The sequence below is a fragment of the Vidua macroura genome, chromosome 5 (assembly GCF_024509145.1).
Source record: "Vidua macroura isolate BioBank_ID:100142 chromosome 5, ASM2450914v1, whole genome shotgun sequence".
In the NCBI taxonomy this organism is placed as follows: domain Eukaryota; kingdom Metazoa; phylum Chordata; class Aves; order Passeriformes; family Viduidae; genus Vidua; species Vidua macroura.
Window position 1 is genome coordinate 8,183,837 of NC_071575.1, and position 25,807 is coordinate 8,209,643.

Sequence of the window (25,807 nt, forward strand, 5' to 3'; positions counted from 1 at the left end):
GTGAGCAGATGAAGGAAAAAATATAATTTAGATTCATCTCCGAACAAAGGTAATATTTGCAGTTCTGTGCCTAAAAGCACAGAAACATGACATGAACAAAATTCCAGAAATATCCTGTGAAACAATAGCCATCCTGTCTCTGAATGAAAGAAGTGGTGAGAAAACAGGGTGAAGGTAGGACTGAGCAATGGCAGGGTAAAACTCCAGCTCTAAGTAACACCAGGGAAAGCAAAACCAAGTGCACAGCAGACACTGTTTCAGTCTCTCCTGCCTCTGTATCCATGGAGCCTTTATTTTAAGCCAAGAAGCAATTAATCACCTCGTAACACTGAAGTTTAAACCTCCCTCTGCAGAAGTCAGCCACTAATTCTTTCTGCTGATGAAATTCACTCACACACGAACAACTTTTCCCCAGGAATTACAATGCCAGTGCTCAACAACTCTTTCATGGAATGCCTTGCAAGTCTATCACAGATATTGACAGGAAAAGGGCTTTCTTTAACCGTTCTTTGCTGTGCACTAATTCAGGGTAGGATTCCTTGGTGTACAACCTGCGGGTCAGGGCAGAGTGGATCTCTGTGAATCACAGCTCTCCACAGACTGGAGAACATGCTGGCTTTCAGACAGCTGAGTCCTCCCAGGAAAACAAAACTGCCCCAGCCAGGCATCCAGGAGACACTGGGCCTTTTCCAGGTCTGCTGCTGACTCACCTGGCCATGCCTTATCTTTGTGCTTGTTTACCTGGCTCTAGACCAGATGTGCTGTTAAATGCTAAACACCAGCCATCAAGCCACAGCAGGACAAAAAAAAAAAAAAAAAAAAAGTATTTACATTAACATTGCATTTACAGTTGATTTCTAATTACACATTCCTAAGCTGGGCAGAACATTAAACCCACTTTGCTATGTGTATCCTTTCAACACACACATTTCAAGTAACTTGAACCATTTTATATAGCACCAGAGGTACTACTGTAGTAAGGCAGTGTATGGATGTGAAGGAGAGAGAATTCATGACTAAAGCAGCCTTTTATTCAAATCACCTGGTTAGACAGCAAGAACAAACTTTGGGACATAAGCAGTCATCTTTGGCACCTCCTGCAACAAAACTTAAATCTATTTTTCCCCACTGTACACGGACATCAATTCTCATCCCAAACCTCAGCTCTCCAGTACCCTTATAATGTAGTATCTCCAATGGATTCTCAAAACTTATGGATTTCTGCAGTATCTCCATGACTAATGTCACCAAGGCTATCACTGATAGAATGTGCTTTGGAGGTACTTCAAGCTATAATATGTTACTGGAATGCTTAGAAGAGTCCTCAGAAAGGGTCTGATAACCTCAGATAGCAGTGTACCTCCACTGGAATGCAAATGATAAAGGGCCTTCAGTTTCTTTACTTTCACCATAGTTCCTGAACACTTCAAATCCAAGTAGGCTTGCTCCTAACGAAGTGAACTAAAAGAATAAAATACATACACACACCATTATAACTTTCAAAATATTATTTCAGATAAAGATGTGGAGACCCTAAGGTTTGAATCAGCCTCACAAATGTTCTAAGCTAATTTAATACACTAGTAATGGGGAAAGGATGGGTTATATTGATTTCTGCAATTAAAAAAAATTTAAAAAATTAGGAAGCATGCGACCCTGATTTAATGCGGAGCACTCTTTCTAGGTTGAACATTTCATGGTGTTTTTACCAGCAGATGCCTAGTTTGAGATTTGCAGAAGGTAGATTCAGTCTGAGTAAAAGCTACCCAGCTTGGCTGGGTTTGTGTGCAGTGATTATTGCTCATCTGGCTCTTGAGGAGAAGGTGCAGGTAATTCATTAAAAAAAGGAAACACTGCACATAAGAGTGCCTGAAACCAGCAGCAATGCAGGTCTGTGGTGTGACAAACACCACAATCTTTGCAATGTCTGTCTTGAGCTGTAGCACTTCCTTCAGCTTCAGCAAGGTTGGTTATACAGACAGGTATCTTACAAGAAAAAAATCATTAAAAATATGCAAGGTACAACAAAAAAGGGGTGTGTTAAATGCTAAATGTCAGCCATCAAGCCACAGCAGGACAAAAAAAAAAAAAAAAAAAAAAGGTATTTACTTTAACACTGCAGTTACAGTTAATTTCTAATTACACATTCCTAAGCTGGGCAGAACATTAAACCCACTGTTCTATGACCTGCCAAAAGTCACCAAAACATGTCCAAACTTTCCCTGCAGCACAAAGCTCTTTTACAAAACCCCCCACCTCCAGACACGGAGACACTGGTCACTCCTGGCTTCCCTCTCTATACACATCAACAGCATGATGCAATTCAGGAAAAGAAAGACTATCTCAGGAGCTGCCTGGACCTTTGGCACAGGAAAAGGGTATTTTCTCACACCAAGAAACCCCAAAAAACAGCATGTCAAATATCCCAGGACTTGTGCTTCCTGTGTTTTAACAAGCCGGGAAGCCCCAGACGTGCAGAGCCACGGTCGGTACCCAGCAGTGCTGGAGAACAGATACTCAACAGGACACAGGCTGGGCTGGCCAGTTGGCCATCAAAATCCATCTGCTCATGCATCTGTTCACCAGTGACATCCCTGTCTCTGCTAAGTGAGAAAGAAATCAATGGAGCCTGCTATTTTCTGGAGCATGCAGAGAAGCCCTGTGGGAAGGGTGCACTCCCAGTCCTGTCACTTGGGGAAGCTGATGTTACAAGCCTCCACTGGAATATTTATACCCAAGATAATATTTCAAAGGGGACAACAGTATTCAACAATATCCTAAAATGAAAAATAAATTTTCTTTCAGATGTTATATGGAGAAGCTTTCTTTGGATTATGGCTACTGAAATTTTCACTGGTGGTAACAGCAGAGCACAGTGTAAAGAATGCCCTCCAAGACAAAATTCCTATTCTCTGTTTCTGGCTACTATCAATTATTCAGAAGTTGCACCTGATCCTCCTGGAACACTCTGGAGCCCACATAAAGGCAGCATAATGCCCAGTAGCTATGGCAACTCGACACCCACCATAGCTATAAAGCTGAAACAAAGCCCACTGCAATAAAGCAACTGCAAACTGTGCAAGAAGCAAAGTTCAGTTGCAGAAAAACCGACCATTTTGAAAAATTCACTTTTGTGTCAATTACTTGGATTCTGTGCCCACAACCACTCTGCACAACCAAGCGATCACAAACTTCGGGAACTGTGCTAGTGTCTTGGTTTAGAGGAAAGTTTAGGAGAAGAACACTCTGGAATGAGTGTTTCCGCTAACAAAAAAGGGTTCCAACAATCCCTTTCTGCCAGTGAGAGATTAACACTAATGGATGAAAGTGAAAAAACCTACTGTTTACTGACAAACAGAGTGCCAATACAGGATGAGAAAAAATGGTGAATAAATGCTAGATACTGAACTGTCAGACCTTGCCCACCCCACCCCACCAGAATAAAAAAAAAACCAAAATGCCAGGGACAGAGAAAAAAAAAACAAAACACAATGGCCACAACATGGTGGGGAAGAAGAAAAAAAAAGGCGGTTGGCTTTTGTCTCAGAGAAGGAAAAAATAAAAAGGGTTCACGCAGCAGCTCAGGCAAAACTGTGAAAATGTTTTCGTGATTCGTGTCAATTGGCAGTAGAATCAGCAACTGAAACTTTCTGACTGAATAGCCAAATAAAGCATCAAAATAGAAGAAGTATAGTAAAGAGATGAGGTAGCAAAACGACTGATCAATAAAATAGAATAAAATAGAGGAAGTTGAGGTAAAGCTAAAGGAATATTGCAACAGAGTGACTAAATGCTTACGTATAATAAAAAGCCACCCAGTGCTGCTTGCTTGCTTGCTTTAAAATAAAAGATATAGAAATAAAATTCAGTTTGGCTATCAAAATTTTATATCAAAACCAAATCGGAACCTGGTGAATCTCTGATGTTGGTCTCCTCTTCACAGCAGATGAAACTGGTAGATTTGGGGTCCTTTTGATAGGGAAGATATCTTTACAAACAGTGTGATGGGTGAAGGTACAGGTATTACTGTCTTTGAAATGGGTCTTAATGTGTCTATTAACGTCAAGCAGCACGTTTGTTGCAGAACCCAGACAGTCTGACTCCTGAAGAAGACAAGAGGTTTGGGAAGGCTGCACCTTCAGAGTACCTCAGCCAATGGGGAAAGGAAGAGGGCAACGTGCGGCCGGGAGTTTAGGATAGAAGGAGGCTGCACCCTCCAAAATCTCGAGAGGGGAAAACCCCACAGGCGTGCCCCAGTGGACGCTCTCTCCCTTTATTCAAATAAATTGCAGGACTCTTCCGTCTGCTTTATGGCTTTTCATAGTGTGATTTTCCATACACTTTCTTTCGCTGGGATGGCTGTTCTGAGATCAAGGGGCAGTGGCCCCTCGGCTTCCTGCCTGTCCCCCGGCTGATTCGTCCCTGTCCAATCTCCCATCTCAGACCAAAACCAAACCAGTTCAGGAAAAAAACAAAGGCTGCGGAAGGATTGCTGTTGCAGTCTCCAAAGCCAGGGAAAGGGGAAAAAACCTTCTTGCCTAGGCTAACAAAAACCCAAGCTAGCTAAGGAACAAAGTAAAGCCATTGCCTGGGAGTGAGGCTTTGAAAAAAGCCCTTGCAAGAGCCCCAAGGCTTCCTGTCCCCATCCCCACCTTACAGCTACAGCAACCTTTTCTGAGCATAGAGCAGACAATCAGAGAATAGAAAACCACCTCAAGGCAACTAGCCAAAAGCTCTTAGGGAGAAAGCCTCACACAGTTGTGAAGGAGAGCGAAGCTGAGCTTTTTTCCTTGAACAAAACTCCGAGTAAGATACGCTAGATCTTTCAGCCCTTTATTATCCCACCCTGGTACCTTCTAGGTACTGATGGTACTCAGCCTGGGGCTCTTCGAGGGAGCTGCACCCGCACAGCGGATCCCTCACTGTCCCCCACTGAACTGCAGTTGCAGTCTCAGCTTGAAACAACAAAGTCAGCTCACATGTAGCCTTTAATCCTCTTGATATTCAATCCTGCAAAGCTATTCCCACTATTCACATGGGTTTTAGTGCTGCTGCAATTCCTCTAATTCCTTACAACCTAATCTTTCTCCTGTCACTTATGGATCTGGTTGCAGGTAGAGGCTTAATGTCCTAAGACTACCCTGGAGTTAACCTACCCTGGAGCTAACAATTTAGTTTACCTTAGAATGAGAAGTGCTCTGATTTGTCAAGTCCAGCCCCTGAAATTTAGGGTTAATTACACTGCTCATTACCCTAACTCTTTTAGAGAAGGTGAGGTATCACTGCAAACATCTCCCAGATCTGATTTGTTGGCACCCTCTCCTCCCAGGCAAGTGTCCTTTTGGGGGAAGAACAGACATTGGTCTATGAGTAGCTCTGAACTGAATGGTGAAGTTCAAAAGTCACATCCCACTTAGCTCTTAATGAGAGCAAGAGTAAAAGGCATGCAGGGCAAAGAAGCTAGAAACAGCAGCTTCCTGCATCTTCAAAGACAGAAAACTCTCCTGTAACCTTTGTCCTTCATCACTCTAGAACAAAAAACTGCTTGCCCTCCCCATCTGAGGGCACACACCAACCAACCTTTTTAGATCCTGCAATTGCCTTGAGATTGTGTTTTCTCACTGAATTTTCACTTTCTTCCCACTCTTACATACATTTATATCTCAATATTAAGGAAATCACCTTAAAGTTAATTATAGCTCTTGCAAAAGTACATCACAAGGAATACCTAGTGAATGTACTGTGTTTTCTTCTTTCCAAGAAGCACAAGACATTCCGGCAAGTCACAACCATAGAAAACGAAAGATTTAACAAGCCTACACATCTGCTTTCAGTATCTGCACACTGTACATGAAAGTTTCTGAAATGATAAGAATGAGTAAATTATACAACTGAGAAATGCTAACAGGACTCATAGAATTAAAAGTTGTCTTCAACCAACCATAATTGAAATTACTTCAGTGAAAAGGACCCCAAAAATCGAGTTCTGCCTTTGTAACTCCAGAAGTAGCAGAAGAGGTATAAAAGATGAAAAATAGAAGTGCAAGTTGTTCAAATTACTGGAGCGGTCTGAATGCTCGAAGATGCTCATCAAATGATCGAGGGGAAAGCAAAAATGTGTAAACCATAAGTCACATGGGTGTGGAAACTGTTTATCCTTAGCCTGGTTGTGGCATCAGGACAATGGTTGACAGTGGCTAAGTAAGACAGGGCTGGGAGTTCAAATATGCTCTGCAGTATCAGCGAGGCAAGAATGACTTGGTTTTGGGATCCTGACAAAGTCATCCTTGCTGCTGCCTCACACTTGTACAATGTGAATCCCACCAACTTTCATTCCCCCAGCGCTCCATGTATCTGCAAAATCAGTTTTCCAAAATAAACTAAGAGATACACGTGTGACCATTTAAGCATTATCAAACGTGGTCCCAGACCATAGAGTAACCTGCATTTTCAGGTGCTGAAACAAGCTGCTCACTGTTACCTTATTCCTGTATTGTTATTTTCCAGCCTATCTGTAGCTCCTAGAGAAGCTCAAGCACCTGAAGCAAAACACAGAGTGTGTGCCTTCTGCAGTATCCAGTCAGCAGGCTTCAGGAAGATATGTTACATCCATAGGCAGCAGACACAGTCATGGGAGAAAGACCATTACAGAATGGTAATAAATCAGTGTGTTTGAAACCATCTCTGTTGATTACAGAAATGCATAAACTGGATTAGTGACTGGAAGACAGGGTGGGTGAAACCCTGGTGCAGACATCAAATCATTCAAGTTCTAATTACCAATGTTACTACAAACTTGATGACGATATTCCAGAGCTCCAATTCAATTGCATATTAATTTCAACACTGAACCCAGACCTTCACATACCTCTAATAAGCAATTTGACCAGCCTGTAACCCACAGATCAAATCCACTAAGTGCTCTGATGAACCAGTGGCTTCATGAGGTTTTTGGGGAACTCCAAGCAGACGCTTTTAGCTTTTCCAGGATGCAAGCCCAGCCTAGCAGTGCCCTTCTGTCCCTCAAATCCCCAGTGACTCAGACAGATATGATGCGTTTCTGATACTGAATTATTCAGCACAATTCATCAGATAAGAAAACTGAGTCTGGGCTTCTTCCCTTCCCAGTGAAGTTGCTCTCTATAGCAGAGAAAGAGCATCTTCTTGGCTGCCACGTTTCAGTGCCATTCATATTAAAATCACATCTGAATCTGGTTTTATTGTCACCCAATTTGACTGCTTAAGAAGAGTTCTTCAGAGACTGGAAGCAATATAAAGCAATTCATTGAAAATGCCCTCGCAGCCCACACCCCTTCCTGAGTCTGGAATTTTGTGACTGTCATACTGTGAAAGTATTTCAGCTGTACACTTGCTCACACATTTAGACAATCAAAGTAGCACAAGAATGCACAGGGATTTCTGGCAAGGGGAACTGCAAAAGAAAGGTCTTTACACTGAAGATGTTGAGCTCCTTACAAAAAAAATCAGAGTATCAATCTGATAATGCCTGGGTTCCTTTTTCATGTTCCAAAATGAAAGCATTGTGTGGATGTTGAGCTCTGCAGGAGCCAGTGCTCCTGCTCACTGCAACACCTCTGCAAGTTCAGCACAATGGAAGAGCTGAGGCACAACGGCCGATTCTGTGTCAACTTGGATGTGTTGGAGTAATTGTTCCCTCATACTACCCATGAACAAGGATAAAACTTATTCAACAAAAAAGATTCAATTTTTTGCCATTTGTTTTCTCTTCAGCATTTGGGTGGTGGCATGGGACTGTCATGAAGTATAGCATAGAGCTCTTCTGGAGACATCCTGTTTGCTTGCACTGCTGAAAAAACCCTAACACTGGAACAGAGCCAGCAATGAAAGATTCTTAAAACTTGTATTTTTATTAGATGCTGAGTTCAGGTTGTTGAATCTTCCAGGCAGCCAGACAGGGACAGTGACTTATGGATTCAGTTAGGAAAATCCTGTGATTTCCTGTGCGAGTCATGTGCCTGAAATAATTTAGGTTTGGAAACTGACTGGTCACACCACAAGCAGTGTTTGTTGAGTCACAGGTCCAGATGTACATAACATGTAAACCATGGCTCTGTCCAGTTCTGTCTCTGAAGCTGCAGTCTCAACATCGATAGCTTAAGTTTTTTGGAGACTTAACAGGCCTAATGACTATCCTGTGCATTTGGCAGCAACTCTACTCCTCCACATTCATAGGATGCTGAAGAAAATAGGAACTACTCCAATATCCGGGCAAGCTCAGAACATATGCCCAGGGTATCTTACATTTATCTTTTTTATTGCTTTGCTCTATAGATATGGCACCTTTTCAGGTGACAAGGCACAATGAAAGGCAGAATACAACTTGCTGGTCTATCACTGAAGTTTTATCTTTCTTTCCCAGCTGTGTAACACTGCATACTTGCATCTTTTGGATTCCCAGGAGAAAGTAAAGCTGCTCTCCACAAAAAGATCAGAGATATTCAATCTTGACCTAACAGCATTTTAAAATCATAATCCTAAGTCCAACTATGTTAACCTTTCACACCTGCAATGTCCAAGACCCTTTGGAAGTGAGGATAGGGGCTTACATTTTCCAGTAGGTCACATCAGCTGGCATGAGAAGCAGCAGCAAAGCTGGTTTTGAGTCTTGACTTAATAAAGAGTGACAATTCAAAGGGATTCCACTTTACAAAACCCTGCTAAAGTCCTTAACCTTGCAAAAAGCTATGCTACATAGTGCCTTGGTCTGCAAAGAGCCTGATACAAGGTGGGGGGTCTGTGGTTTTGCTTAAAAACACCAAGAGAAGATGTATTTTCAAAACTTGGCAAGAAAAACTGCAAGAGTGTCACTGTGACATGCCAAGAAAAGACAGAATTAAATGTACTTCTCTAGCATCCAAGAGTCTGTGTAGTGGATATAGCCCAGAATTCAGTATGGAAGTTCTTCCCTGGCATTCACATATTAGGAGCTTAATTGCTGTTTCACCCATCTATGCTCAGTTTAGAAATTGGTGGGAAGGAAAGGAGAAGCAAATGGAAAGTCATTTAGACCAGGCAGAGTGCAAAGCAGATAATTTAAAAGGCCTTTAAAAATAAAATTTATGATGGTAGAGAAGTTTACCACCAGCACCTACTGGACATACCAAGTGGTACAATTTATTACTTCAAGCTGTCGTGACTAAGCTGCATCCAAAGCCCTTCTCATTCAGTCTTAAAACTGAGCAGAATGTTTAATCTCGATCCTATCAGGCTTTTTTCTGCTTATCCTCTATTACACTTCAATTTAAAATCAAATGTTATTGCCAACCCTCTTCCAGCTCCAGTAAGCACGGAAAAACCCAAACCCACAAGCAGGAGCTACTTTTAATCACACAGTTCAGGCATCAAAGCCTGGGAACCACTGGATTCATTGACACTTGTTTCCCACTGACACATACCATCACACCAGGGCATGGAAATGACATAAACAAACACCACCACTGTCAGCATTCAGACAAACAGCACCTCCCCACTCAACCCCTTTTGTCATTGTCATCAGTATGATGATTGCTATCCTCAAAGCTGCACAGATCTTATTTTCATGAACATAAACTAATGTGCTGAGCTGACATGGCATCGAGTCACCTCTGCCAGCATTCTTCAGCCAAAACCTGCAGCAGCCAGCTAAGCACAGAGCACATATGTAGTAGTGTTTGTGGAATAACTACAATGAACTTGCTTCACTGTACACCCAGACTACAACATCATCAATGTGGTCCATGAAGGAATCATCACCAGAGCATCTGGCTCAGCCTGGCATAAAGCAGGAGCCAATAGCACAGCTCCAGTTCTAGTCCTTAATGTCCCCAAACAACTCTGAACTCTCCCCTTCATTTGCCTTTTGAGTCTACCCCTGGAAACCTAAATGACAGCACAGCTTGGTGGGTGGCAGGGAGGCTTGCACTTCTATCCAGCTCCGACAGATACCAGTCTCCATCTCCCTCCCCTTTAACAATATGACTTTGGCATTTTGGCATCATTTTTCATGGAAGAATGTCCAAAACTACAAAGTAAATTAAAAAACCAAGTAGTCATAATTTGATGTGTAGGAGTAGTTGTTTGGCGCCTCACTGCACTGGGCAGGCTCAAAAATCAGATAAAAGAGAAGTTGGAACTACAAAGCAGTCAAGTGAAATCAAACAGGAGGACAGCTGAACAAGTACCAATGAATCACCAACTATGAAGTTTCACAAAGCAAATGAAGTACTTCAAAGTCACAGGAAAGGTTTAATTCTCAGAAGCCATGCAAAATACAGCCAGCCACAGGAGAGTTATGTGTGCTATAAAGGCCCACTCCCCATCCCAGCTGTTACCACACACAATTCACTAATGCTGATTTTGTGGTAACCACCACTTATGCAACCTCGTCACAAATGAAAATTATTTACGGTGTCTTAAAAAGCTTAAATAATGCTCTGAGAGCAAATACAAGGGTTTATGTCACTGTCACCTATCCACAAGAGGTTCAGACACTTTAAGCTAATGAATCAGTTAAACAGATTGATCAGCGGTCCGTGAATGGATTTAAGCAACTAGGCTTAAATCTGGGATTCACTTTCCTTGTTGAGAAGGACAAGAGATTAAACAACTCATGCTTTTACCAGGCTGAATAAAGCCATAATATGATTTGATGTGAAACAGGGATGGTTTTATAGTCACTGAAACAACAATCAGGATGGAAGTTTCCCCCACAAGTCGTAAAGCTCCAAATACACTAGCTGAAGACTAAACCACTCATCTGATAGAGAAAGAACCATATTTTTCCATCTTCTCCTTAGTGGTTGTCATGATGGAAGTTGGAGGGCCAGAGAGAAGATAATTCTGTCAATTTTCTGTATCTTCATCAAAAGTGTGGGAAAACCTTCTGGACTCTTTTTCTCAAGGGAGCTGACAACTGTGGGTCTTTACACCACCACATATGAACCCAGAGAATGCACAAACACCTGTGATTCAACAACAGTGCCAATTATTTACACGTGTCAGGAAATCAATCTCGGTCTTTTCCACCCCCATTTATCTTCCTACAGCCACCAACCTTAATTCCCAATAAACCCATTCTACCTCTCGCTTCTGTTTCCCCCACCTAAGATGAAAACTGCCATGGAATGCTAAGAAGTTTCTAAGATCTCTCATGGGAAAATACCCGTGCAGCAGCACTAGGATAACCTGATTCTGTTTGCAAGGAACAGAACAATAGCTCTTTATGAGGGGCACATTGTCTTAAATGCAGGCTATGAGAATACAGTAGTTTCTCTGCTGTTTGCCATTACTGTATCCCAGCTCCAGGAGGTTGCTTGTGTTCTGCTACTGAGAACATCCAACAGATGTTCATTCCTGATACTCTGGTAATCTCAGCCAGTTTTCTTCAAGAAATACCAGTGTGACCATCTCTCTTCTCCTTTTCTTCTCTCTTCCTACAGAATTGTGCTTTGAGTTTATAAAGCATCATCACTGAAAGGCAGAATGAAAATCAGCTTTCCAAAAAGGCAGGCAAGCTTTCTGATTTTTGTCAAGTCTACAGTAGCGCACCTCACTTACACTGATGTTACGGGATCATCCAGTCCAACCCCCCACCAAGGCAGGGTCACCTGGCATTCACAACCTTAACCATGGTATTTCCTTATGGATCAATTTTGTGTAACAACTTGCGGTGAGCAGAGCTGGAAATTCCTTATCCTCGGTTTGCAATTCTTCAGATGTGTCAGGTACCCCATAGCACCAAATCTCATGCTACCTTATGCTTCCCAAGTTAAAATACATCATTACTCACCTTTTTACCCTCAGTACTCTCCCCACTGACGTAGGACAGTTTCCGACGGACATAGAAGAGCATATCGTCCTGCCGGGGGGCCCACTTCTCCATGAAATAGGTTGAAAACATCCAAGTCCAGAACACAATACGGTCATCTTTGAAACACCCTAAGAGGTACAGAAGAAAGGAGACGTAAGAGTTGTGAATGAGGATGCCATTTTTGCTTGTGCTTAACACAACACCAGAACTGTAGTTGTAAGTTCTTCTGTGGTGCACAGACCCGGTGCTGTCGCTTGGCCTGAGCCCACAGGCTATCTTGGGACATTGTCAAGCACATTCCAGCAACCAATCTGCCCCACAAGCACAGGCCAGGGCCCAGGAGCAGACCCTGGCTCTGCCCCTGCTGTGAAGAAGTGCAGGGCCAATGCACTGAGGAAGAACACATCAAGGCCACACTCGAGCACTTTCAAAGACATGTGGTGACAGTACATGCTACAGTTATTGATCTGAAGCCACAAGGTGCCTACAGGTTTCTCATGGGGTCTTGGGGATTACAGACAGTCCTTCAGGAACTAGCAGCTGATACCTTCCTTAAACCAATACACTGAAACAAGAATGTACCTGTGACTGTAATTCACCCTCTCTCTGACAAAGAAACAAAATCCAACTCAAGGAAACCACAAGTTCACAAGCCTTGAATCCTAATTACACAATAAAAAGTGGCAGGAGAAGGACAAAAATGGGAGAAGGAAGATGCCACAAAGTCTTATTCAAGGAGACGAATGACATCAGCATCAGCAATAGCACTGCAGTTGGCCTCTCCCCAAGAAAAGGAGGCACAGTAGAGGTGACATCTCCTTTTGTGAAACTCTTCAAAGCTCTTAGCTGTAATAAAACAGCAAAGGGGGCTGCACCTTTTGTATTCCTAAAGATGATAAGAGAACACAGTCCTGTGCCTGGTGATAGGGGAGCTGATTACTACTCCATGGAGTGATTGCATCCCCTCCCCAAAGCCCTACTGAGTGATAACTGGCTGTTATAATCAAGCTGTTTTAAACATGTGAGGAGAGAAACACTAAAAAAATACTAATAATTATATTGCTGACAAACAAAAAAAAACTAAAATAGATAGTGGGGATAATGGATGGTCATTATGAACAAGACAGCAAGACAGGTGGAGGTGTATGTACACACATGCAACTGCCAACCCCTCCTCCAGAACATCTATCCTTTACAGGACATCCTCAGCACATTTTCCTACTTCACTCCATGTGCAGTATTTGCCAGACAAATCTTTCTTCCAATCTTTAATTACTGGGGTGGCCAGGAGATTAGACTTTCAAAATTTTAGGAGACAAATGTGTGACTGAAAGAAAAAGATTGTGTCTCCAAACTAAATAAAAAAGCAATACTGAAACCACAGTAAAAATCCACTGACAGACCATGTGTAGAATATGTTAATCAACATCAAGCAGGACAGTATTTGAAAATATGTATCTAGTTGATTAAAAAAAAAAAAAAAAAAAAAGGAAAGGCTGAGGGAGAACAGAAAACAGCCAAGGTAGTTAGTTCCCAGCACAGGTTAATTCCAGGCCACACTGCAATTACTTTATTTGCATGACTGCAGTGAAGTAGTTTCAATTACTTAAGGCAGCATGGAACATAATGTGCAATCCTGAATAAAATCTGCACTAAATACTTGAATACTTAAGGACTATCCATTTTTTTTTCCAGTGGATAAATGGAATCAAGTGCTGGAGAGATCAGATACGGGATCCTGGGCATCTTCATCATGGGAATGTCTCCTTAGGGCACAGATGAACAGGACTGTGTACAGCAAATAGCTACACCTGAGAGCACGCAAGAGTGGATTCCAGTGTGTTTGGACTCACATAACCAGTCTGAAAAAGGACAGGATTATCACTGGTCTGTATATTCATACAGGAATATCAAGGAGAGAAAAAGAACTATTCAGGTTTAAGGATAAACCTCACTGACACAAGGCCAAATGGCTCTAAACTAGCCACTGACACATACGCAGGCTGGAAATTCAAAGCTGATTCCTAAGCGTTCAAGCCACGAAGTTCAGGAGCAGCACCCTCAGCTGGAATAGTGAAGGCAAAAATCCCTGCAGCTCAGACAAAAGCTCAGCTTGGTTAAGAAAGTTCCTGGGGCACCCGTGACAGCCGAGGACACCATGACCCAGTCCCGCCTCTATATTTAGCAAAGAGCAGAAAATGGCACACGTTCATCATGATTAACTAAGAGCCTCAAAGAAACTTTTTAAATCTCATGGGGTTAGAGTACCTGAATTCTCAACCTTAATTAGATGGGGAAAGAGGAGGAAAGAGGATTGCCCTGAGTTCCTCTGAAGTTCTAAGAAAGACAAAGGAAAAACTAAAAAATGAATGTGCATTCTGTAAGAACCATCTCTGAAAGTGCTCTAGTGTTCAGAAACACATTGCTTTGGTTTGCTCCTTAGACAAGGAAACAAAATTAGTCTAGGCAAGGCACTCCTAGATTTATAATGCAAAATCAAGTTACCTAAATCCAGCATTATAAAAAAGAGTTTAGTAATCACTTCTAGATTTTTACAGTACACGCAAAACTCTGAGAAACTGTCCATGAGCTGCTGACACCATCAGGTGTGTTTCTGACTATAAACCACAGGAATTTACTGTGCTCACCTAAGTATTTAGGGGTGGTTACAGCATATATATTTAGCATATACATTTCTGGGTAGTTATACCTGCAGGAGAATAGAACTGGGAAGAATACCAGGACTTTCTGTGCACTTTTACCCTTGCTGGGGACCACAGAACAAAGTGATTCCACGGATTCAACCTGAGTCTAAACAGAAAACCTGGAGACAAAAGCGCTGCAGCACTGAACCTATTTCAGCACTGCAGCACAATGCAGGGGAAAAACCCTGGAAACCCTTAGAGCCACATTGCATCACTGTCAATTTCAACCCCACCTACAGCTGATGAGATGTAAACCTCTTCTCCATGCTTCAGAGATGCTTGCAGATTCTGCCGTAATTAAAACCAGCCTAAGGATGCTGTGACTGTTGTGACTGCAGTAGCTGAAGGACTCGTCTTGAGGCCAAAAAGAGCCAAACCACAGCAAAAGAGCTGCTTTTATTCAATTCTAGGAGAAGCAGAAAGGATGTGCAACAGCACACAAGAAGAAATAGCCTTTAAAATCTACTATTAAATTGCATTAACTTGCAAAGGAGACAAAACATTTTTATTTGTAACCAGAACTTCTTAAAACTTGAGAGGGAGAAAATCTATTACAATTTAAAACCAGAAACTGTCAGATCCAGTATGTCCACTCAGGAATGCCTTCAACTATTAGATCCCCACATTACAGTAATTTTGGTCATTTACAGCTTCTCATGGGAATCCTTCCAGCTTTGCAAAGAAGAAAATTGGAAACATCTGTAGCTGAGAGCATGTAGCAAGTCAGTGTCTTGAAAACGCTCCTCCCCTAGCAAATTCCACTTCTAAAGGAGTAAAATGGAATTAAGAGTTCAGGCTATAAATCTTAATAAACCCAAAGTTGGTTATATAATTATGAGACTTTTGTCATTAACAAATCCTAACTACAACAATTACTGTAACTATTCATTTACATGTATTTTATCCTCATTAGAAGTAAAATTTATGCCAACTGCTTTTCAATAAATGTCTTTCTTCTTACCTATTAGGTTTTTATACTGAACATTCATTTCAGGCAACTGACTTCATATCCACATAGGAAATTGTGAATTTATTTTTTTAATGCTTTCTAAAAAGTCACTGGATAAAAGGAAGTGTCAGGTTATTATTTTGCTTCAAAAGAATAGAATAAAAGACTTCTCATTCAGTGGATAATAATTTTTTTAGCATGTACCACTCAGAGCTTAGAAGAACAATAATTTCAGCTAGACAAGGTTTCTTGCTCTGCTTTTATTCCTTTAGTCTGCCAGGAGATACTCATTGTGAAACATTATAAAACTAATTTCATCCAACACTACTACAGTGATCATCTGTAAAATAACTATCCTTAGATGTTTAGGAGTTAATGAAACACTGATGAAGATCTTTACAACCTCAGCATGGTGATGAAATGAGAGTTCTCAGCAATTCCCACTGTACTTAACTTTTGTTCTGAGTTTAGCCAAGTATTCTGCAAGGACAATATAAGAAATGCTTCACATGTATGAACACTACATTTGATGTTGTAAGATTGTAATTATGACTGCATAAAATCAGAATGGATGTTCCCTCTCTAGAGATAGTTGCCAGCTAACCAGATCATCAGAAATCTCAAGTTCAGGCTTCTTCCCAAGACTAATACAGTGACACCATTTAATCCCTTTAGTTTGACCTTATAAAAACAGGACTCCAGTGAACTTCCAGAAGTTCAGTGGCAAGCAATAGTTGGAAGGCAGGTGACACAGAAGGAAAAAATTTTACTGGCAGAACTTTGGCTAAAAAAGGAAGGCATCATGGTAACAGCAGCAACAGGGGCAAGACAGATGTCACAGACACTACCCTCCTCCGTACCCTTGTGAGAAACAACACTCACTTCTAAAATTTCAAAGGTTTATTAAACCTTAACCAAAATACAACAAAGGACTGAACAAGGAAAAATTACAGCGCTGGGGGTCTCCGTGACCAGCAGCCACGTGTTCTCCTGCAAAACGGATGCTCTGCCTTTTCTACCCTTAGTCCCGCCCAAATTTTTGTCAGTCAGATCCTTCTCTGCCATCCATTGGTGGAGATCACTGTCTTACATCTTGATTGGAGGTCAGGTGTTGTCACGTTGTGCCTCCTAGTAATAAGATGACCCTCCCCAAATGCCCTGACTATGGAGGCATTTGGCTTGCAGCAGTCTCTGCTTCCCAGGCCTCTGCAAAGGGTCCCAAGCACACACATCTCTCACCAGAACAACCCCAATGCCTTCTGAACCCTTGGGTCACTTCCAACCATGCCCACCTGGGGAAGGGAAGTCTCACAGACAACAAATCCCCAAAAATGGCAAGAAACAGAGGCATGACCATGGAACACCTGCTCAGCACCTCTGGCACAGGGGAAGCCTGAGCTCCACTTTACAAAACACAGAATCCATGGGATAAAACAAACCCAAAGAACCCAGGAGCCCAAATGCCCATAATCTTGTCCTTCCTTGCCAGCCATAAGCCAAGGCAAGGACCTGGCAGGTGTCATCCCTTTCCTTGTGTCAGACACTGGTGATGCCCACCTCCAACCTTCATGCCACTGGCACTATCCCACAGGTACAGAAAATAAAGCTGATGAGAGATTGGAACACAAGCCCTATGAGGAACATTTGAAGGAGCTGGGGTTGTTTAGCCTGGAGAAGAGAAGGCTTAGAGGTGACCTTATTGCTCTTTACAACTTCCTGAAGGGAGGTTGCAGACAGCTGGGGTCGGTCTCTTCTACCCGGCAGCAACTGACAGAACAAGAGGACACAGTCTCAAGCTACATCAGGGAAGGTACAGGTTGGATATTAGGAAAAAAAATTTCACCAAAAGAATAATAAAGTACTGGAATTGTCTTTCCAGGGAGGTGGTAGAATCACCATCTCTGGATGTGTTTAAAAAAAGACTGGGCATGGCACTTGGTGCTATAGTCTAGTTGAGGTGTTAGGGCATAGGTGGGACTTGATGATCTTGGAGGTCTCTTCCAACCTCGTTATTCTGTGATTCTGTGATTTGGTCAAGCAGCATTACTTTCCCCTTTCATGCAGGACCACACGGTATTTTACCGCACAAATTTCCCTAAGCTGCCATCCCCCAGCAAATCCTGTCCGCTACAAAGACATTGCTGGCTCTTGCTCCCAAGCCTTTGGAAAAGCCCTTGGAAGTGACTGGGCCATGGCAACTACCAGCCTGGCCCCACAGGTATGCCAAGCAACTCCACTGCAGCTCCCACAAGAGAACTGCCATGGCACTGCTCTCCAGCAGCTCAACAGCCACACAAACTTCTTACCTCCAATCCCCTTCCCAAAACAGCCACAGGAAGGATGTAGGAACACCAGAGTTCTCTGGTTGCCTTCCTGTACTCAAGCACTGCACCTGGGGTGTGTGTAAATCTGCCCTAATTAGCAAGAAGTTTGGCTGTAGAACTGAACTACCAAAATCAAATAATTAAAGGCAAGGATAGCTGGTGCCAATCTAACACGTTGCACAGACTTCCTAATAAATGTAATTATGGTATTTCTATAATGCCTTTTGGGGTTTTCTACCTTCTAATTAGCCCCTGGCAAGCAAGAGGAAGAGTGCAGACACAGTCAGTGCCTAGAGAACAGAGCAAGGCTCCTCCACGAAGCTGCTCTCATGTTTTACTGAGGACAGCAGAACAGAGCAGAGCAGACCTTTAGATTATTGATCTGTCAGTTACTTCTGGTTTATTAACAGTATCTGTAATGACCTATCCAATATAGACAAAGGATTGATCTCTTTGCAAACTTTTGCAAAAAGTCCGAACTTTGTACAAAAAAGTGACAGTACATTTATTCCATCACCTGCTGATTTTGTGTGAAAGTCCATAGAGTCCAGGCATCTAAATACACACAACTCTTACTAGGTGCAACTACATATTATTCTGACTTCTAAAGCATGTTTTTTAAAAGGTTACTATAATTATCCTATTTAAAAATTTATCACCTATATTTCCTAGATCTCATCCATCTGGTGGTGTCTTTTGAGTTGCTTTGCTTCTTTCATTTAAATCATGCTTTTACCAAACTCAACAAGATTGGTCTTGCTATCCTACACCAATCTCTGAAACCTACAATCTGTTTCCCTACCTTTTCCTGCAGCTCCTACTGTTTTAACCGCTCCCCCTCCGGACAGAAACTGCCTCTTCTCTATGCATCTACCCAGAATTAAAGCCAGACCACAGCTAGATTAATGAATATAATACCACGGAGTCCTTTCTGGTACTGGTCATTACTGCTGTGCCTAAGAGCACAGACAGCCCTGCCAGTCAAAGTTACAAACACTTAATGCATGTCTCATGTATTTAAGGACCTAACTTGGCCCCAGTGGTATTTATAGACATTTGGAATGGGGAGAGGAGGGCTCAGGGTGAAGAGAATCCTCAAACACAACTACCAATTCTACAGTTTGCAGGAAAAGTTTAGGAAAAGGAAGGTCTCAGCTGGTTTTCAAAGGAAAATACAGTATTTTGAGATAAAAAAAGGTGTAAGAGATGGCTCTAGCTCACCTAGAAAAGGCCCTAAGGAGGAAAAAAGCAGCCAAAAGAGCTTCTGGCCTTGCAAGGCTCCCCAGCTGGAGAACACAAAGTAGAGGGCAAAGCACAGAGAATAGGGCTTAAAAACTCATCACCTGAAGGGTCTTTCTCAACATTTATTTTAGGGACCAAAAGTTAAATTACTGCCTCATCAACAAAGGGGAGTTTGGGGGGCAGGGGGAGGTGCAAGGGGAGACACAACACTTTGGACACTTAAATCATCAGAGAAAGAGAGTCTGATCAGGAGATAAAACTGTGAGAGCAGAGTCAGACAGCTCTAACCACTGCCCATTTTGAAGGAACTCTTTGACATACTTAGATACTGAATTAAAAAAGAAGCATTCACAAATTATCCAGGTTGTACAGAAGGCATGAAATTCAAGTAAAAAAAAACACCAGAAGAGGGTTGTCTGCCCCCATCACCAACTCTTTTGGTTTGAGTAAGTCACTTAGCAGCCCTGCCTGACTATTCCATCTATCAGGATAAGGCAATATTGTCATCCTGTCACAGAGATGGATCAGTTAATTGCACAAATACCTTCCAAATATTTCATTTGTACTTAATGAGAAACATGCTTTAAGCTATTCTTTGTCAAAAATGCTCTCAGATATGTAGATTATGACTCTAGCATAAGCAGAGATGAGCCTAAGAGCATCCATGGAAACACAGGAGAGATACCAAGGACCTATTTAGACACTGATTATCAATGTAAGTATCATCAAGTGTCTGGAACTGCCACTTGGAGTGTCCTAACAGGACACCACAGAACTGCAGTTTAACCTCTTCCTAAACCATCTCCCTGCCAGCACTTTGATCTGCCTTGGTTAATTAAACAGTGACACAAAGAGCTTATTTTTCTTGTCTCTTAGGAGTTTCTTGGGATTAACACTGGGGTATTTTTCTGCAGCACAATGTCTTACATGGGATTTAATGATCAAAGTTATATATCCAGTAACTCCACAGAGTTACTAAAAGATCAGCATACAAATACCACAAAGCAGCTAAATTCAGATAATCACAAACTGCATAGTACAAAATCAAAGAAGAAATATTTCAAATTCTCTCTGTATTACACCTCATAGAGAAACACTACTACTGGGCATTCCTGATGAGGAAATCTCTTAAAGAATACTTTCCTTTTAATTCCAAGGAATACAAAAACATCATGTAAGAACAGTGAGTCAAGCCCAAAGGTTGTTTACCCTGGTATTGTGCCTTGAGCAGCCAGCCCTGGAGATGGACAGGAAGGAAAAGAGAGGGTGATGCAGGAGTGCATCACCTTTCTCCTCAGTACCCTCATAGCACCCAGTGTTTCTGTGCCAGAGACCGGTGAACATGGCAGCTCCTGCTGGATGGCCATTCTAGTCACCTGTTCATCATCTCCTTGGACACACCTAGACTTTCACAACCTACAATTGTTTGTGACCATGAAACCCACAGCTTTTATCATACAGGAGCTGGTTTTGTTTGGTTTGGGAGTTTTTTAGGGGCCTGGGGGTTTGTTTAGATATTGGGACACAAGACAGATGATGGACTTTGGACCTGGTTAGCATAAGAGATTTGATAACAGGATGCCTTGGCAAGAGCAAACAGAACTTTGAGGATTAAAAGAAGATTCAATCAGACTGGTTTACCAGAAAAGAAAATTTCATTAAACTCTGCAAGCAAGAGATGCTGTAATATGCATAAGTTTGTGTATGTGATTTTAACTTAATCATTGTAGTAAACCTTACTAGTCTTCTTAAAACAGTATATAAGCATTGGTCATCCACAGTAAATTCGGATTGTGATCACCGAATCAGTCTTCTGCATCTCTCTCCATCACCAGCAGGGGTTTTCTTTCCTACCAATTTCCAACTTTAAGCAATGGTTTTATTCACAGAAAGGCACAGTGAGCAATTGCTGTCTACACACTGTATCCACACCATCTACATCACAAGTACCTCATTGCAGAGCTGTAGCACAACTAAAAGGAAGAACCCTTATGCACAGGTAGAACAAAAGTGCAGATTTCAAATGTGCTTGTGCACAAGTGGACTCATTACCAGGCCTAGAGGAGGGTAAATTAGAGCTTCTGCAGGCAACACTTCAAACCAGTTTCACAACCATGTGTGAAACTGCACAGCTTTGCAAAAAGAAAATTCATCCCAGAGCTCTTCACTTTTAATACATCTTTACCAACAATGCCTTACACAGGAAAGCTCAATATTCAATATGCTTTAATTTCCAATGTATAAAACCCCACTGCATCAGCAACAGAAACAATTCCATCCACCTGAGAAAACCTTGACACTGAAGAGCAATCGACCAACACAACAAGTTTCTCAGTTGCCTCCCTTGCCCTTAAGATCTTGTACAGCTGTTTCTGAATCCAAAGAATTCTTTTCTGCTATTTTCTGTTTTACTGAATTTCACCCAAGAGAGAAGGGATTCACAGAAGTAAACTTGAATGTGGCTTTAGGCACATCTGCAATGCACAAGGAAAGCAGAACAACACATGACACAAAGGGGTTCTGTTAATTGCTTTTTCTATGGCAAATTGAGCACCTCCTTATATAGAAACCAGCTAAAGGCCAGTAGAACAATTCCCAGAGAGAGCTGTTACCTTATGAGAGAAGGTACACCACGGTTCAACTACCAGAGTTAGCAAGCATTCTCTTTCAGCTTTGAGGTTTTATTTTGGTTTTGGGGTTTTTCTCTTCCTATTTTCTTACCAAACTAAGATTTTCTGCCCAGTACTCATCTCACCATTCTAGATATCAATAACATATCTTATCTACATCATCAACTGCTTTCTAAAGTACTTGTGGTCACTTCAGAAAACTTCAGTTTCTGGAACACTTTTAATTCCACTTTCTGAATTTCACATGTAATCTGCCACTTTGATTAAATTTAAGGTGTTTGTTTTCCCTTTGTTTTTTCTCATGCAGAGGAGCATAGAATGACCTTGTGGAAGTCCAGCACAAGTTCATGTATTATTTAAGTTGAAGACACATGAAGAGAACAATGCAGCTGATCCTGCAACTCATGCTAAGGTTTACACAACAGCCATGCAGTGTCATATGTTACAGTACTGGAATGCACTTGATGCTGGCCACCAAAATGCAAAGGACACACAAATTTTTGTGTGGTATTTTGGAAGTGCACTAAAAGCGAGAGAGAAAACGTGTAACTGAACATGACTGAGGTTAAACACTGGCCACAAAGTTTGGCTGGGGTTTCAGAGCTTCCTCAAATTTGGACCCTTTGATTCCTCACATCCTGGAAAAAAAACCAGTATTGCTTATTTGTCACTTCATTTCATGAAAGTAGTGAGAATACTGAAGGAAAAGAAGCACTCACTTGCACAAAAGCATCAAGAAGTCTCACTGTTTGGACTCTGGGCATTGCAGTTTTCTGCTTTATTCTCCTTGGGATGGTTTTTGTGTTACTCAGAAGTGGAAGGTGGGAGAGAGATTACTTTCTTTTATCCACATTTGTTTCCATTCTCCATTTCCATTTTTACCTGCACTTCTTCCACTGCAGAAAATTGCCTCATAGCATCATTGCTGGGAAGACAAACACAGTCTCCTCTAGAAAAAAGATTTGTAAAATGTACTCATAAAGTTCATACATCTTCCTGCAGGTCTCTTCTTTACTATTACATCATATGCTGAGGAAACCATCATTTCAGCTAACACTCAACATTGAATCAAAGCCTGCATAATTTAAAAGCATAAACTACTGTGCAGCATCTACAGATCTCCACTTTGAAAAAGTAGAATTCAAATGGAACCATAATAACATGAGAAATATCTTCTGACAAGAGTAGCCCTAGAAGATAAATTTAGAGAAAAATCATCAAATATGACAGGTCAGTATGAAACACCAAGACAGGATTTTACAGGCATTTGGCAGTTTACTTTGAGTACTAATCCTAGCAAGGGTCAACACAATGGAAAGGATATGGTTACCTGCTACTGAACTGCAGTGCACAGAAATAATAAAGCCATTTTCATCCAACAGTTGTCAGCTGCTTTGCTGTACTTCAGCCTCTCAATGTATGTGGTAGTTCAGTTCCCTGGAAACGGCACCAAACTCTCAAACTATGTACAATTCCCAAATGACTATAGCATCACTTCCACAGATTTTATTTACTCATTAGGGAAGCATCAGAGGAATCACCTTGTTATGCCTTTCATAAGAAACTACTGCAGAAAAGGCTGCTGTGTTTGAGAGCTGCCCTAACTGGGGATTTAGTGCAGGTGTACACATTTCTCCTTCAACAGAGGCAACCCCACTGGATGCAGACACTTTAAATCCAGTGAAAGAGGGACAAATGGTTACACGTTTCCTACTGCTGTTTTCAGGATTACCCAGCAACAGTCTCAAACCTTCCAAGACCTAGGTCCAACCTGGAAAGGTTACTTGGCAACTTACAAAGCATGCTGACCCTGCTGGAGTGCAAAAACTTGTCTGTAACAGCACTAATATGTGTTTTCACTGCTAAAATACATGCTGGTTTTGTTCTCTGCCAAAACAATCCCTCTGATCAAAGACTGCTGCTTCTGTAAATTTATGACATCCAAGGTCCCTATTTTCACACTTAATAAATACCACTGTCAAAGCCCTATCTCAGAGACTACTGTGGTAGATCAGGTAAAACCAGCAAATTGTATTTTAGAAGTATTCCAGCCTTACAGAACTACCAAGACTGTGGTTATTACTGATAATTTCATGTATGTATCTCCCCCAGTACTTTATCTTTGCCCAGGCTGCTAGTTAGCAACTCGCTGTCAAGGCAGAAGGAAGGAGCAGTTATCACAACAGCAGCTGGCAGAGAGCAGAGTTATTTCCTATCCATACTTACTATCACACACTGGGATTTTCCAAATTCAGTTTCTTTTCTGGTTAGAAACATCAGCAGCATCTTTCTGAGTGAGGACTTGGCAACTTCACAGTGGAAGCCATAATTCTCACTTACCTTCTACACCACAAACCCACTCACTTTTAGAAGCTGACAACCAATACTTTCACCTATCTTGCAGCCAAGATTTAAAAAAAAAAAAACTTGTTTGACACTGCCATCTCTTAGCTGGGTGCCCAACCTGATCTGCACACATAAGACAACCAATCTAAAGAAGAATGTATTTCTTATAAAAATATATTTTAAAAAAGCCCTTTAAAAATCCCACTTAGGGTTGCTCAGGGTTGGGTTGTCCAAGTGTCTTTGGCAGCGCCTGGATATTTCAGCTAATTAGGCAGCATTCCCTTCAGCACTGATATTACTGTTAATGCAGGTTTCTAAGACAACAAATACTGCTGTTTAGATAGAAATAAAAGTGAACTGCCTGCCCACTCACCTACATCCCAGTGAAATCTCCTCTTATGGCAAATGCAGGCCATCTCTTTAAACAAATCACAGTCATGCATGGAAGAAAAATGTTTCCTCTTACAGCTGATCACTTTCCTGTGAAACCATCAAATTGTCAAGGAAGCATGCCCAGGCTGTCCTGCAGGCACTTCAGGGTTGGAGACCATTGATCCCCTCATCAGCAGCCCAGGTTTTCATGCTGCAGGCACCTCATACATGTGAGGAAAGGGATAGTTCTTGACAGTCCCAAGTAAGGCACAAGAATTTCATTTAGCCCACAACCAAACAACTGGAAACAAGAAAAAAAAAACTGGCTCTCTGTGGAAATGGTCATTACTGGGAGAGAAGAGGGGAGGGAGAGGATAGGGAATTCTATTAACAGATGTGACATACTACCTTCAGTCAGACAGAACTCAAAAAATTGCCCTAAAGCCAGCACCCTACTTCTTAAGGGAGAGCAATTACTGCAAAGCTGCTGTTCTGTTTCATAAACAGAGGTTTAGTCTTCCATTAATATTTTAGCTACTGAAAACATGCCATCCCTTTCCATTGGTAACCAGCATCACTGTTCCACTTTCCCATCCTAAGGGGAGACTTGCACAGCCACAAATCCCTACAGACCTGGAAGGCTTTGTACTTTGATGTATTACAGCAACCCAGCCAAGGGAACAGAATCCTGGGCTAGAGAGTTAAGAGACTTTGAAGCTTTTTGCCTCCAACCTGCAACACGTCTATTGTTCAGCACTTCAGCTCTGCTTCTTCTGCCTCCTTCCCCTCCCTGGGTCTCTCCCACCCACCACATCACCCTCAACAGGTAGCCTCTCCAGGCTAAAATGAGTTACAAAAACAGTTTATAAACAATCAGAGAAAGTCACAACCTTTATCTACTGAGAAATCACTTCTTCTATCTCATGACAGTTACACAGTCCCAAGCGGGAGCATGTGAGAAAAGGCTTCCTTAGAAAATTCCTCAGCACAAGCATCACATCTTTTACTGCCTTTGCCCACCACTGGGCTCACAAACATCCTCCCCTGAGATTTTGATTACACAGTTTACTGCCTTTTCATGTTGCAACTACTAGTTTAGAAATAAAGAATATAAATCTTAAGATTCTTCTGTTCAATCATTACAGCATTGAAGCACAGATCCTGCATTTGAAGAGACACACCAAGGCTTCATATACAGCCACAGTAACCCCAATTTCTCCCTATCCTTTTGTTCTCTGTAAATTTTAGGAAATGCCCTCAACCTCAGGTTTCATAGACAATGACAAGCAAGTACAAGGTAAGCATTACATTTTTACTTGCTGCATTCTTCACAGCATTTTGCTGAAGAAACATTTGTGATTCCCTTCAAAGTTTCTTACCAGAAAAGGAGACAGAGGAAGGACATGTCT

At 41.8% G+C, this 25,807-nt stretch overlaps 1 protein-coding gene across 4 annotated transcripts in view; it reads right to left on the bottom strand.

The window, feature by feature from the left end:
- The window catches only part of KIAA0930 (KIAA0930 ortholog), a 147,968-nt gene that overhangs the window by 113,121 nt on the left and 9,040 nt on the right, over positions 1-25,807 (bottom strand). For all 4 annotated transcript variants that reach the window (XR_008437150.1, XR_008437151.1, XM_053977795.1 and 1 more), the window contains exon 2: positions 11,810-11,958. Coding sequence is in view for 2 of the 4 variants with exons in the window: in XM_053977795.1 (XP_053833770.1) it covers positions 11,810-11,958 (149 nt within the window). In the remaining 2 variants the exon portion in view is untranslated. The remainder of the gene's footprint in view (positions 1-11,809; positions 11,959-25,807) is intronic.